We start from the raw sequence: 16,541 nt of genomic DNA on the forward strand, positions 1-16,541 counted from the left end.
CAGATGAAGCTGGCTTGGACCCAGGATCTCAATCACATCAATCTGGAAAAATGGTTAACTTGCCTAAAACGTAATTAACCTACCAAATTCACATCTCAGATCACAACCCTTTCCCATCCTTCACCAACTCATAGGAGCGCCTGGACACAAGCTTTACCCCCATTCTCTACTGACTGAGCAAGCACTTACTGACCATCGCATTACTCTAAGTACCTGAATAAAGGCCAATCAAGGACGGGAGGGATCCCACAGGAGCAGGAAATATGCCCTCCTCCCATGAAGACATTACAGCAGCCAGTCCCAGAGGATATAAATATATATACATATTTAATGTAATGTTTATTATCTAATAATAGCTGCCATTTATTGAGCATGTACTAGATGCTAGCAACTATGCTTAGTATTTCAGATTATTTAGTTGTCATAACACCCTATGATAAAAGTACAACCTCCATTTTACAATGGAAAAGCAGACTCAGAGATAATAGACAATATTCATAATAATAACAGTCAATGGTTATTAAACACATGCAATGAGTCATGCACTGTTTTAAGTGATTTACCAACTCATTCAACTATCCTAGCAACCCTATAAGTAGGTTTTTACAGATGAGGAAGCATCGACATAGATAAGTTAAGTAATTATTCAACATCACACCAGCTAACTACTGTGTCAGAGCTGGATTCCAACCTGAGGAGCCTGGCTTAGACCCCTCTCTCAACCACCCTGTTCTGCTGCCTCTCAAAAACCACCAGGCTAGTCAACAGCTAAACTGGGATTTTAACCCAGGTTAGCCCGACTGCAGAATACATGCGCTTAACATCATGGAATACTGCTTTCCTATATTTTTAATATTATTCATTCTCTCCTTTATTCATATTAAGCTGAAAATCAGATCTAAATTTGTGCCACAGAGATACTAATATGCAAATAAGCATGATTTCAGATTAAAATAGTCTCATTATTTCTCACCTGATGTCCTTTCTCACCCCAACATCCCTGGAATACAGTTTTCAAATTACTACCTAAGTGTATGTTAAAACACAGACCCAATCACATCACTCCCTCGTTTACAAGCCCTTAGGTTCCCCCACTGGACTGAATCCAAACTTCTGAACCTTGGACATAAGGTCCTTCATCATCTGCTTTGACTGAGGGTCTTACCTTAGACCCATGTCTGTGCATCCCATTCCACCTCCCACCTTACACCACGCACACAGGACTCCAGGCACCTGGGGTGTCTGTTGTAAAGAGCATGGAACAAACCATGCTCTCCAATGTCCTGCTTGGCACCCTGTGTTTTTCTACCTTTCCTTCAAGACTTAATTTCAGCATCACCCATGGGAAGAAACCATTCTGTATCCTCAATCACTTCCGGAGAATCCAGCCATTATAAAGTTTGGTGATAATCTGTTTATAGGGCTGCTAATCACATTAAAGTGAGAACTTCTCCTTGGCTAGAAAGGTATTTGGTAAATTTCTACAACCACTTAATACATATTTCTTGAATGAATTAATAATGTAATGGTGGTTATACAGTATATATGTTTTATATACTTTTCTTTGCAGCGTGCATCTATCCCTGCTCCCTCAATTTCTCCCCACATTCAAAATGTTTACCTCCAACTACCATTCTATATCACCTTGCGGAGACCCTAAACCTAAATGTACTAACTGTCTGATCTTTGTATGATTCGGTGGTTGACTGGACTGTGGGGAAGCTGCTTCATCGTTGCTAACATATTACTATGTCCAACAGCTGAAATTTCCATTCATGAGACCATTAATTTGTATGGGTCAAATGCAAGTCAGCTACTGCAGCTCAAAGTCAAAATCAGCAGTGATGTTGACTCTGGACCTTCTCTGGTGAGACACTGGTAGTTACTATACAAATTGGTCCATGAGAAGATCATTTACAAAAACTTTAGGAAAAGGACTATAGATACTTATGGAACATATTATTGCTTTGTAAATAAAAGTAACACATCAATTAAAAAAATGGATACCCTTCTCTTGTAATCACCTGCCTGCATCATTTTCTTAGTAACATGGGGCACTCAATCAACAAATATTTATCAAGTGCTTAATTTCTGAGAAATCTGCTAGATGCGGAGGCCAGAATAGCAAACAAGACTGTCCCTGCCATTGAGGGACTCAGAGAGTCTACTGGGGTAGCACACATATTAATGGAGGCTGCACTGCTTTCATTTGGGTTATCCTAGATAAAGCAACAAAAAAATTTCCTAACACAGATGAAGTGTTTCAGTAAGGACCAAGCTTTTCAGCTAGTAGCTCAAAAGTGCTATTGGGGAGTCCATGTTTTAGAGTATAAAGAATGTGAATTTTAGAAACAGCCTGAAGTGACTCTGAATCTCTCCTCCAGCACAGCTAATAATACACTGTGTAAATCAAGACTAGTCTCTGAAACTCTTTAAAATGAAGTGCATAAAAGTTACCTTACGTTTTTGAGGATGAAATATGTTCCATAAAGGACAAAACGATGTGTTTTACACACACACACACACACACACACACATATATATACTGGGCTCATGCTCTCTCTCTCTCTATATATATACATATAGTAAGAGCTCAGTTAATTCCATTCATATTCTTTATTTTGCTAAAAACTATTCTTTCCACTGAAAGTCCCCCTTATTACTAATAGATTCAAAAATGTTGATTCATTTTTTTTTGAAGAGAAATGTTCCAATTTGTATTATATGGACTATATAAACATACCACCTTGGAATGTGTTCGGAAAGGTTTATCTACCTTTTTCCATGTAATGGGGTAATGGAGGCAGGAAATATAAAAGGCAAACCCCAATGTAGGTGCTGTGGGTCAAGTGAATAGATTTTGTGATAGGTAAGGAAATCAAATTTGTGGAGTATATAATCAGAGACTCAGACACAACCTTTCCTCTGTGTTCATAATTTTGTCATAAGTTTGTAATATGTATATTTTTCTCTACTATATCATGTGCTTAGTGCTAAAGAAAGGAGAATGAATTACTCTTGGAGCTCACTCCATGTCAGCAAAATTTTTGTGCAGAAAAGCAGCACACATAAGCACACATACCCCTATATGCTGCTCACCCCAGGCATCCTTGGGCATAAGAAATTAGGAATTTCTTAAAGCAGGGAATCCATGATTGGAGGGATAAGAATTAATCTAAACATGAGCACTCACTAAAGGTATAGACCTCTTTCTGGAAGGAACCAGAATGGGATGTTCTTAGAGAGAACTACTTCTGCCTGTACTAAACTCTTGACCCATCCAGGGGAAAGATGCCACAGAACTGTGATGTTCTGGACTGTTAGCAATTGAGAGTTACTGAAAACTGTCTACGTCCAGGCAATAGCTTATGAAGAAGCCTGGCTTTCCAGAAACTCTGAGCCTAGTTGCAGGCAATAACCTTTGGAGTTCCTATTCTTATTATGAATAATATAGTTAGCTACATGTAACAGACTAGAGGATATGTGCCAACCTCCAAGGCCCTACCCACTCCACCCCGTTATTCCTCTGACTTTACCTCTTATCCTCCAGACTCACTATTCCCAGAACATATCAGGCATGTTCCCAACTTAGGGCTTTGTAATCACCATTCCTATGCCCCCCCACCCCCCAACCAATGCCAACATAGTTTTATTTGGTTGACATAATCTGCTTCCTAAAAGTCAAGAGAAATATGTGCAAATTTCTCGCCACTTAAAAATATTGCCTGACCTAGAAAACATTTATTCTGAGCAGTAGCAAAACTACAATGGCTTTTTAAATTTCACAGTAATACTGCTCCAATCCAAATGTGCATAAAATAATGACTATTATAATGAAAAGCAGAGATGACTTCCCATCTCCATTTGTTCCCAGAGAGGCTTAACAAGGACAGTCTAAAGCATTGAAAACTAGGAAAAGGCAATTCCCTATAAGTTAACCTATTGATGCAGTATGCTGTGCACATGTGATCATAATAAGAAATCTCACACATGCATGCACATGAGAACTGAAAGACCAGAATAAACTGCCTTGGGAAGTCTGTCATCCTTAGAATGAAGTCCTTTTTGTCATCAAAACCTCTGCCATTCTTCTCTGTCTTCTATAGCTCTGCTGTTTCTAGGGAATGACCTTTCCCAATCATGGCGGCACCAATATGGCAGTGAAGGCACTGTGAGAATCTTAGGAAAGGTACTGACCGATAATGAGAATCACATATTCTCCCAATAGAATAATACAGAGTTTTAAAAACCCAGGCTCTGGACTCCAAACTTGATTTAAATACCAGTTCAGATACAACGGTAACAATTACAAGCCACATGCCTTTTAACTTGGCATTTAACTTTTTAAGACTTGGTTTTCTTGCTCTTAAAATAGGTATAGTAAGCATTAATTATACATGCTATGGCAGCAAATAGTTACAGAGCATGGGGTGGGTTCCAAGGATGCTACATGCTTTACGTATTATCTTCACAGCAAGCCGGAAATAAGGTCTGCCACCATCCCCATTTCACAGATGAGAAAACTGAGGCACACAGCAGCTAACTTGCCCAAGTTTACACAGCTAGTAAATACTCAAGCTGAGATTCAAATCCAGTCTCTGAAGCATTATACTGGAAATTCTGAAGATTAATGAAATAACATGGAGATCGGTCAGCATAGTGACTAACAATAAGTTGTTCATAAGAATTAGTCATTATTATCATTATTAATTATCAACAGGCATGTGAAAAGTATTCCTATATACAGGATTTAGTCAAACATAAAATCCTAACAAATAATTTTCTTCATTCTCTTACGGCTTTTGCTTAAGAACAATTTATAAGAGGCCAATTCTATGACACAGACAAACTCTAAAAAAATGTCATTTAGAGATTCCTTTACTCTCAACGTCCCTTAATTTCCCAGAAACTAAATCATGTGCAGAATGTAAACAACAATAAAATTAGATTACTATGTTACTGTGGACAACAGAATATTTGATCACAAGCATATAAATACAGCCTTTAAAATGTAGCTTCAAACCATAATTTTATACACATTCATCCCAGTTTAGATATTTCTTCCAAATAAGATTCCTAAAAAATACTCCAGTTGGATAGAATTGTACTTTACTAAATTAAAGTTTGAGTGAGAAAAACAACAAATTCAGATAATTTGGTAGTGCTTTAAGCTTTGTAGAAATGATAGAATAATGTGAAAACAGCTTCTCATAGCATAAACTTGTAAAATTGAATTAACCTATCATCTTTAAATATGCAACACACTATTAAATAAATTTTAAAATGCAGAAAATTTAGCCACCTAATTTGAGATTTTATCTGTTATCTTCTTAGAAATCTGATATACCAAATGCAAAATTTCTATTTGAACTGCCATCAAAATTTCTGAAACCCTATTTGTGGTGAAGATTCCAACAGCAGCTGATTTTACGTCACTCAAAGACAAACATACTGTTTTTAATGTAAGTTTTAAGCTTTTTCTTGAGTTTGAATCTAAATTTACAATACATAAAACTCAGAATTAGAGTTCTCAGTTTCTCTCCTCACTCCTCTCTTTTACCCTTCCCCAATCCTCACCCCCACAGACAACCAAAAGTAAACACTTACACTAGCAATATATGAATTGGCCAACCTTAGGCTCTGCTGGGCAACCAGAGAAAACAAAGATGGAAAGAATCACTGCTTCTCAAACAAGGACTTAATTAGGTCCGTAAATAAAAAGCTCTGAGTTCCCCTGAAGGAACATTTCCCAACTACTTCTCACACTCCAACACAAAGCCTCAACCAGGTAGAGTCTTAGACATTCCCAAACTTCAGTACTCCTCTCAGATGCAAACTTTTAAGATACATCTAATAGAAATATTATCACCCAAATAAGCCATTTCTTGAAAATTATGCTTTACCAACCTCCCTAACAAGAAATATCTTTTGTTATGCTCTCCTGGAAGACTACCTGTCCAGACTAGGAAAACAGTTAAAAGAAAATTCGCAATTGGTGTTTTCATAACCGCCCATTAGACTCCTCCAGGTCAAGCTCTAATTATTTAATAGTAACTAAAATGTTTATTAATTTATTTAGAAACATATCACTTCTAGCAATGTTTTTCTCAGTGCAAGCCAAGCATTCATTTATGCTACTATTTTATATTTGCCTATTTATAGTTTTATATTTCAAAGATTTATAAACCGGACGAAACCAAGAGTTAACTACAACAATAGTAATTCAGAGAGATTCAAATGAAATACAAAAATGTGAATAGTTGGAAGTTTAGAAATATGAAACATTCAAACAACTATTCTAACTGAAAAACATTTCATTTTAGAAATAAAAAAGCACAGTATTTGAGGCTGGAGCTCAGTGTCCTTCTGTCTTTATCCCTTTGATGAACCATGAAAATAGGCACTAGTCTGTGAGTACAGAACCTACAAACATAGAGTCTTATGATAATTTGGCAGCAGACCTAAGAAGAAACTTAATATCCTCTGCCTCTCCATTCCACTCCCTTCTTGTGTGTTCTTCAGATGAAGTTATGGCTTTTGATACAGGAGATTTTCGTGTTTTCTTAGCCTCATTATAGGGACAAGTGGTGGCAGGAAGTAAAAAATGGCTCTGAGTAGGAGACGACAACGTATATAAATGTGGGCAAAACCCAAAATTGTATCAAGTACATGGAAGTTTTGTTGACCTCTTTAAGGAGACTCAACTGTGTTGCAGATAATTTATTTTGATATAAATCATGGCATATATAGCTAGTAATACTGCCGAGTTAGGGGAGGGAATTGATATTTGAAAGACAATTTTAAATTTTAATGAATTTCTTTTTTTCTATTCCTCTAAATCATTGGTAAACACTGCTGGATTCAAAGTAAATGAAATTTTTTTTAAAAAAAGGAAAATCTATAATAATTTTATTCCAGAGGTGCTTACCTGGCATTAATAAATCAACTAATTTTAAACTTAACTCCTCTGGTGGTGACCAAGATTAATGAAACAAATACAACGTAGAACGTTTAAGAAGCATAATAAATTGAGTCACAAACTTTATAATAACTCAGAACTTTCTCACATTGTTTGCAACTAAATGGGCATGTAACATGGATTATAAAGATAGTTTGAGTCCATATTTTTCAAACTGTATATCAAAATAAAGTTGGATAACCCAACAGATTGACTAAAATTCCACTTATTCTTTAGATAACTTATACTGAAATCTTCCAACTTCACTTTCTAACTACAACAACCCTTGCAAAGTACCCCAATAAATAATGCCTAAAAACAGGGTGAGACGAGTAACTGTGTATATATTTGAAATCAAGACTTAAAAATTCATTTTGAAGACATAAGATAAATGAGACTTTTTCAGGATAGGGAACAATTTCTAAGTATTTCCCAGATTGAAAGCTTTCCACAGAATGCTTAATTACCTAAAATACTTCATTATTTCAAACTTAAGATATGCAAAGACCTTAAAAGATCCAGTATTCCTGAATATGAACATGATCTCAAATTATTAAATGTAAATATTCAGAAATATCGCTCCACATGCCCTTAAAAAACAAACCACCCATCACTCACACAAAGCCATCCAAGGAGGCAGTCCCCAAAGACATACTGTTTCACTACTGTGTGGTTCTTATATTTTAGGAGACGATCTGCTAGTAAAATGATGAGAAGGTGAAAACGTCTTACCCCTATTTAATTTCTTCACATACGAAGAAATTATGATCATTTCATAATTCCCCTCCCCCATATATTAGTATAGTCTATGAAGCAAAAGAATTTAACATATTTAGTCTTCTTTATTTTTACACTAAAGTGACTGTCTTATTTGGACATTACAGTGACAGCAATGAGGATGACAGTTCTGGACCTTTTCCCCCTTTCCCCCATCCCAAAGCTCCCGTCAGTGGCAGCCCTGCATGCTAACACTTGCACAGAACCCACCATTACACAGGCCAAAGTGGGCTGGCAGCCGCACAGCCCCAGACTGCAGTATGCAGCAGTCATGTTTTCACCTGAAGGGAAATTCCAAAAGGGGAGAAAAAAAGACTGGTTTTATTTTATTTGCTCTATAACACTTACTTAAATACTAAAATTGCTTTCCTATAAATAAGTTCAAGTTCTTCTCAATTGCCCATCTATATAGGAAGAAAAATCTCTCAGGTGAAAGGCACAAGTAGAAAGCAAAGTTTCTACTTTAACAGTGGCTGTTGTTCATAAACACTAAAAATGAATGTATTTATCCTAAAAGGAGAGTACAGAATATTTACATGCGAAAAACAATCACTGTTAGGATAAAAATTAAGAAGTCTCGTATCAGAAACGACTGATTCTATAATTTATCTAGAATCATAAATTTTATAATGTTACTAGTTTTAAAGGTTTCCCTAATATAAATTGGAATACTGCACCAAACAATAATTTTATATCATTTCATTTGGTTTATTTTTAAAAACTGTGGCAAAATATCACCATGGTGACTGGGAAATGACGGGTAAGGGTTCTTCTATGGATGGAATTCACTGAGCTTCTAATGAAACTTATGCTCTGAATTCATCAAGGTCTTGAGGCTAAATAAGGAATAAATAAGCAAAAATATCACCTGTAAAAAAAGGTAATTTTTCAACAGGCTCATGTAGAAATAAATATAATATGTAACTTTCTTCCATATGATGAAGTTTTAAAAATGTGCATAGTACCTAACTAAATGTGCATAACAGCTAATATATCCATATAACCATACTTACATATATGGATTAAAGCCAGAGGTTCCATTTATATAAAATTTGCATAAACATAATGTATAATAATCATACAAACTAATTTTAACTGTAATGTTTCAAGTATATGATCTAATCTTTGAAGAAAGTAAATGAATTGTGTATGTATCTTCCAAAAAAAGTGGTTTATTTTGTAAACAATAGTTTTTTTAATTTATATTTTCATAGCCAGAGCCACAAGAACACTAAGCACACACATTATTTTATTGAGATTTAGAAATAATCCAGTCCAATGTTTATATGGTTATATTTCCTAACAAAAAGGAAAGTAGAATAAAGGAAATATTTCAAAATTTTCATTGCCCCTATAGCACAACAATGCAAACTGATACAGTACTGTGCTGTGATCAACAAGGAGATAAAACACAGAGGTTAAAAATATTATACACACACACACGTGTGTGTATATATATTATATATATGTACGCATACACATATAGGCAAAATAAAATCAGTCTATGCAATGTTATAACTTTGCAGTGTGCAGCTCCTAACCAAAAATGAATACTGATTTATAAGTCAAATTACCAAAGGGGAATATATGCGGGAGGTACTTAACTGATATCATAACCACATCAAAATAACAAAGTGTATATTGATGAAGAAACAAGGTGCAAAGTAAACAGTCAGAATGCAGACACTCACCTTCGGTGCCATTGGGAGTCATGGAATTACTATTTACATGAGAGTTATCGAGTTTGGGACCGCTGGGGGATTCGCTACTACCACTCAGACGGCTATGTGGGATGGTTAGATCCTGCATTTCCATAGACCTAAAGACAAGAAGCCTTCCATTGGACAGATGTACCAAATTCATAACACCACTATTTAATGCGCTAACGACTTGACACCTTTGAAATACAATGGGACTTCTGTGCAAGTGTATCTATTTTCTTAGACTCCAAATAGTTCATCTTGCATTTTGACTGCAGTCATCCTTTCATAAAACACAGACTATTAAAAGATGTCATTTGTCTTAACTGTTCAGCCAAACATTCACATGGTATTTTAAATTTTTTTTCTTTTACGTAGTTCATAAAGTATCTCAATGTGAGATAATTACATATTTTAATTTTCCAGGAAGAAATGCAGTCATTCTTTTCTTTTTATTAAAAAAATATAAAAACTAAAGGCATTGGTTTTCTAAAAGAAAACACAAATATTTACACAAGTACAATAGGAAAAAGATTACTTTTCTATGGAATCTGTTTCATCTAATAAATTAGCACTAGCAACTCCCTTATAATTTACCACCCCATTGTAATTTAATGGGTCTCCAAACCAAATAAAACACTTGAAGCCTATAGTCTAGTGACAGGGAATGAGATAGTCCTGATGCATGTGTTTACTCTGGCAAACTACTTAATTGTTCCTCTGTTTCCCTTGAAACAAATGCAGCATTAAACCATTTTGATGTCGGCTCCCTTGTTTGCTTTGTGGATTACATACAGCGTGCTCAATTGAAAAGGGATAAGGCCAGCCTACAGCTGAGTCCCTGCGAGCTTCAGCACTCGTGGATACCTCAGCTCTCACTTTGGGAAATACCAATTCTGCTGCAATGCTATAATTCTGCACTGCATCATACAAAAACAGTTAAATCCCCCCCTCCTCAAAAGCTCATAGACTCAGCAGTTAATTATTCAAGAAAAGGTACAGAAGTCACAACTCATTCTCACAATTTCAGAACTGTCCACTTACACTTAACTACTCTGTTAATGAAGAGAGGAGAGGAATTATTTAAAGTCACTAAAAACACAACTTAGATACTGTTTTATTTTCTGACAGCCAGGTTTTTAAAAATTTGAAGCTCACTCACTTTATTTTAAACTTCATGTGTCTTTCTCAGAAAGGGGGGTGGGGTGGGTTTGTGTTACACATATGAAGCTAATACTGTTTGCTACTCACCCCCACCAGGTGAATAAAAGCAACAGTCATTTTCATTTGGAGGGTGCACTTAAATTGACTGTAGTTATCCGTTTCTCACACTGCTTAACATGAACCACTTTACTTGGCAAAAATCTTCTGAATTCAAAGAAAGTGTTTGGAATCCAGTTTTCCTGTTATAATGCTCATTACACATTCACAGTTTTCCTAACACCGGAAACTAATAATCTCCCAAGTCATTTTCAAACGAAAGCTCCTATTCCCTTTCTACACATTGAAAAAAATTTTTACAAGCACACACACAGAAATTGTTAAGTAATTTCCAAACCAGGCTGTTGCTATTAATAGCAATAATGGAGAAACGCGAGACAAAAATAGATATGGGTCACAGAAAGGTACTCTCCAGAAACATCAAATATCAAGAATATCTTACCTGCAACGTGAGGAAACAGCAACATCTGAACCGGTTTGAGATGTTTGCACCTGTGATGGGGGTAAAAAAAATTAGAAGCTGTTGTTACTCAACCTCAGGGTCAGGTCTTAATTATACAAAGCACATGGCTGGGAGCGACAATGCTCTCTTTTAACCAAAAGAGAAAAAGAAGGATACTGCGGCAGTGAAAGGCATATTGTCTTTAAGTTGAGGTCTCCACTGTTGTTTCCTCCTGCAGGTCTGTCCTTCTCCCTCCCCCTTGTCAGGGGAAGGCAGCCAAGTGACGGGATAGTGATTCATCACGGACCTATGACAGCTGCAAACGGGATTACCCCTCCCCCAATCAACATGCAAAGCAGCCTGGCCCAGGCAGCTTGGAAAAGGTGCTTGGAAAAAATAGCTATTAACAAAATGAGTGTGTTTCACAGAAGTAGTTCAGGCATTACTGGTCCAGCATCCTCAGGAAGATCTTTCATCTTCTGTTCTCACCAGCTGAAAGAGAGTTCCCGCCCACCTCCTTTGACTCCGGATAGTTTCTTACCCTTATCATCACGATTTTCTTCTACATTTATTATTTCCCATTTAACATTCACTGAAACAGCTTCTGGGCAACTTTCAGATAGTGCCGGACTAACTCTAAATGGCAATGGCAAGTTTTCATCCCCAAAGTCACATCACTGAGCAAAGTGCTCTTGACCCACGTCAATTTACAGTTCAGGGAGTGCTTATTCATCTCTGTTAAAACAGAAAAAAAGCAGTTCACTTTGTTGTTAATTCTCCGTCTTTTCAGCCTGGATAGTTTAAGAATCAATTCCATGTCCCAGTAAAACCAGCGTTTTAGTTTTTTTTGTTTCTAAGTGAATCTGTATTTCGGGACTTCACTGAACAGCTTGCAGGCTTTCCTCCGGAGGCAGGGCAAAAGGCAAGCAGGTGATAAAGCTCAGGTGACGGTGGGCTGCTGGCTTGCTAACCCTGGGTGATGCCTTGGCAGTAAAGAGCATTCTGCATAACGTTTAAAATGACTCAGAATTCCAAATCTTTGATGTGCATTTTTATTCAACCCGAACTGACATCAATTAGGGTTACAGAACAAAGATGAGAACTGAAGCATCTCAAATGGCATTAAACTTATCCATCCAAACATCTTCTGTTGAGTCCTGTTATTTTTTAATAATGATTTATAAAATTAAGAAATACTACCTTGCTGGCAGGAGTAAAGCACATTCAAGTCTAACTATGTTGGTGTAATGTTACATGAAATTTCTAGGTATGCCTTTCTATAATATGTGCAGGACAAAAAACAATTTTTAAAAGATACTTGAGTATTAGATGAAAATTTAATTTCAATGCCTGCAGATATGTCATTCTGGGATAAAAGGCTTCTGTAATTTTTTGTTAAAATTAATGTTCTCATGAGATTAAATTATTTCCTTTAGAAACTACAGCAATATACCTTAAGGACAGATCTCTCGTTCTTTTTTTCTTTTCACTTTTATACACCTGGAATAAATTATAGGTGAGAACTAACTTAGTTTTAAGAACTCTCTTGGCTTAATTATGTGAAAGATTATTTAAAGCATAGTTTCTGTTAAATGTTAAAAGACATTCCCATTTGTGACATTAGCTAGATAACCTAATCTTGGAAATATAATTTTACTTTCAAAGTATAATTTTGAAGTTTGGTTATATTTACATTTGAGATTTAACCTGTCATATTTAAATTCCAAAGGCAAACTGTTAATAAGTGAAAATGAGTAAGAATTATTCTAACAATATTTCTTCATTGACAAAATGCATTTTCACAAGCTATTTCTTTTATGCTGGCTCAACTTAGTCTCTACTGTACTTTCAAACACTATGATTTTGGAAAGTCCACATCCATAATCTTCATTTCATTAAGTATACTTCAGATATATTCTTTTGTCTCAAGGCTTATTTAAACCATGTGTTGTGTGTTACTGTATTTAAAAATGACTCTTTAATCAAAATAACTTTAAAACAACTAATCCTCACTTAGGCTGGTCAGCTGAATCCACATCGTGGTCCAGGAAAAATAAATCTACTCTCAAGAATGCGAATGCAGACAACAATTAGACACAGATGTGAGCAAAATTAGTTACAGTTTACAAAATGCTACACTTCACATGCTTTTAGTTTTTTATATGTAGTACAAGATTACAGTGCAGTAAGGAAACGTACTCTTGTAATGACTTATCTAAAAAGAACACCTATTTCTGATTGGTATTGATTTTCTCTTATGTTTGACAATCTCTATGGAAGTTTCTATGCTTTAAAGGACTAAAACTATAAAGGACTAAAACTATAAAGGACTAAAACTAAACGGTGTTTCAAAACTAATTAATAAGGGACATTTCCACTCAAAGAGAAAAAAGTATTTGATGTTTTTCTGCAAAGTACTATTAGGCATTCAGTAAACACACATTTTCTGCTTTACATCTGTAAACTTAATATACTTCTTGTCTTCACCTAATCTGGTATTTTTTTTATTCAAATGCTTCTCTGAGTGCAAAAATATTTCCCAAAGCATTATAGTCATCTGATAGTAAATGAAGTCATTTCACTTTAATGCTTTTTAAAACTTTTTGTATAGTAGCATACTGACAGTTGTGAAAATACAAAAAATAAAGGGATAGCAAAAATTCTTAGAATTTAAGTTCAAGAATCCTAAACTAGTAACTTTGACTTCTGATTAGTTAATGAGGTCTTTTAAGTTTGCCTTTTTTCTAATTAAATTTATAATTCTTCACAGATGTAACTTTTGTTGATGTTCAATTTGTCTCTCTCATTTTGTTAAACCTCACATAGTACTTCGCCAATCCATTGAATAGCCACATTAAATCTGTTAATACCATGCTCTTCAACCCCAGAAATTATTTCCAGAAGGCAAACTTGCTTTGAGAGATCATCAAACAAGACTTAAGGTCCACATTTTATCACATTTTCCCTACCACAGAGCTCAGGATGCAGAGTAAAATTCATGACTTTTGCACTGTTTATTATACTTTGCTAAATTACAAATCAAAAGCATCTGACAGAAGATCATGTATGAAGCCAAAAAGTTAATAATGTTCTGTGAAAAGTAAACTGTAAATGGAAAGGGATTCTAAATCTCAGCAGCACAGAGCAAATAAAATGTAGGTACTTGCCTAAATTATGGGTTTTCCATAGGCTTTTTTGCTTGCTAGAAGCAATTTTTATAAAATGACTATAATTTAAAACTTTTTTTTTAAACTGAAAAGAAATTTTCAAAGTGAAAGTACTGAACTTATCTAAATAAATAGAGTTGGCAGGCGAGTTCGTTTTGCCCAACCACAGATCAACCTGAGTACTCCCAAATCTGAAAGACAATGGCAATTTTCTAATCAAAACATATTCATATTTTATAGAGAAACAAAAGTACTTTTGCCATAAATCTGCTTTTTAAGCAGAATATATGACTGCTTAAATTTTTCCTCAATCAAAACTGCCAACTGTTGTATCAGTGTTGTAGCAAAAACTAAACCTAAAATCCAAATGAACTAGGAAAAGGTAGATATCTTTTAAATGTTAACACTTTTTCTTTATCCAAGACTCCAAACATGAGTGCTTTCGTAGGATTACTAGTTTTTTAGAAGGTAATATACTGTGTATTACTTTTTGAAGTATCTCGTTTAAAGAAAATGAGAAAATTGAGTCCCCACGAAAACAGGAACAAATAAGTATTTAAACAAACCACTTGATTCTACTATAGCTTAAAAGACTGTTTTTAAAATTAGAATTCACTTAAATAAGGGGTGAAATACTTTTGATACCTGATTAAATGGAAGTGGTTTTATTCTCGTTGCAATTGCATTTCTTTTTCCCAGTGTGTGCTTATGAAATAAATTTTTCACATTCAAATGGAAGTTGTCCTTTGCGAAAATCATTTATCATATCTAAAAAAACTCACAAAGCAGTTGACTTCCCTTTGGCACTCTAACACTGCACAGTGGCTCAGGGAGGCTTCCGTGTCTGTCACCGCGAAGAATTTTCAGGATTGAAAACCCATGGCTGCTTGCTCACTCACTGAATACTTTGGGCCTTAGGAGAACTCAAGCAGCAAGAAAGTCAAATATCAAATATTTGATAATGCAAAAGCATGACTATTCATGTGTGCATGTCCCAAACCCCAGATGGTGGGGGGAAAAGCTTCACACAAGCCCATTCTCTCCTACACTGAGACACATTATAAAAGGAATCCTAAACCCAGAAAACTACACTATGCGCTTACCTACCAACTTTTTGTGCCCCTTGTCATTTTTAAGAAATGAAACATAAAGATACTTGTCCAAATAAAAAGACAGCTTTGAATTGAATTCTTGTAAATGCTATGTTTAAACCACGTATAAAAATTGCTCGCAAGAATTAAAGCCCATGAATCATTAGCAACCCCCATGCTGATTTTGAATGATATTTAAATAATTTAGATATTAATTCAAAAAGCTTAAAGAAGAACCTCATTTTTAATTTCAAGGTCCAAACAAGTCAGATAAAGGGTCAACAAGTGAGAAAGACATTCATTTGGCAAATGTTTATTATATTACTTTTTGAAAATGAGCCTGTTTAATATAGTAGCATTTGGGAAATTTGGAAATTGAAGCAAAAGGACTCTTTCCTTTAAAAAGTGCTCTCAAGTTTATTTGTGTTATCTGTCCTTTCAAAATGTTAATTCCCTCATTTTCTCCTATCAACCTAAAATGTGTAGCAAAAGTTATATATATTTTGTAATGGATAATATAGTTGAGGTGTGTGTAGCATTTCAGAAGAGACATGAAGTAATCTCCCTACAAGACGGCCCTGTATTATATTTATTTATATAATCCATAAAGTAATTAACACAATTAATTGGTAATTATCTCTTGATTCTAATCAGTCAGATAATTTAGGGGGTCCAAATTAATACTTTTAAGAGGGAACACTATGGCTAATAAAGCGCTATGTACAAAGTGTCATAATTCTCCCATGCCATAATGTTTTTATTTCAAAACAAATCAAAACAATAATAAAAGCGCTCCTGTTATCTTGGGCTTTGCTCACAGGACAGCTGTCATCAGTCACCACAATTTTTCAAACAGTCAGCTTGTACTTACAGTGCTTACATCTGCTGCATCCACCAGTTTTAAGGTGCTCCTGCGAATTTTCTGGTTTAGCAAACTTCCATTCCTTACATAGTTTTGCTCCTGGATAAGGACCAGCGCGTAATTTCAGGCGCTCTCCGCGGAGCCCCAGGGCTTTTAGCAGCCGGGCGCCTCCGGAGGGTGTCCCCGGCTACAGGGAAAGCCGCCGGGCCGCTGCTGCCGGCTCGGGCTGCGGAGAGACTGAGCGAAGACGCTGCCCCCAGCGAGAAAACCGCCACAGTGGACTGAAACAGGAAGGCTTAAAGTCGGAAGTGGCACTGGAGAGT

The 16,541-nt window shown here is 35.6% G+C and overlaps 1 protein-coding gene across 1 annotated transcript in view; it reads right to left on the reverse strand.

Moving 5' to 3' along the window:
* Positions 1-16,261, reverse strand: part of EYA1 (EYA transcriptional coactivator and phosphatase 1) — a 163,541-nt gene extending 147,280 nt beyond the window's left edge. The window contains exons 1-4 of the mRNA XM_037803271.1: positions 16,228-16,261; positions 11,640-11,833; positions 11,099-11,148; positions 9,427-9,554 (exon numbers count right to left, since the gene is read on the reverse strand). Coding sequence (XP_037659199.1) covers positions 9,427-9,554; positions 11,099-11,148; positions 11,640-11,648 — 187 coding nt within the window. The 5' untranslated portion in view covers positions 11,649-11,833; positions 16,228-16,261. The remainder of the gene's footprint in view (positions 1-9,426; positions 9,555-11,098; positions 11,149-11,639; positions 11,834-16,227) is intronic.
* Between the last annotated feature and the right edge of the window lie 280 nt (positions 16,262-16,541).

The sequence above is a fragment of the Choloepus didactylus genome, chromosome 14 (assembly GCF_015220235.1).
Source record: "Choloepus didactylus isolate mChoDid1 chromosome 14, mChoDid1.pri, whole genome shotgun sequence".
NCBI classification, from domain to species: domain Eukaryota; kingdom Metazoa; phylum Chordata; class Mammalia; order Pilosa; family Megalonychidae; genus Choloepus; species Choloepus didactylus.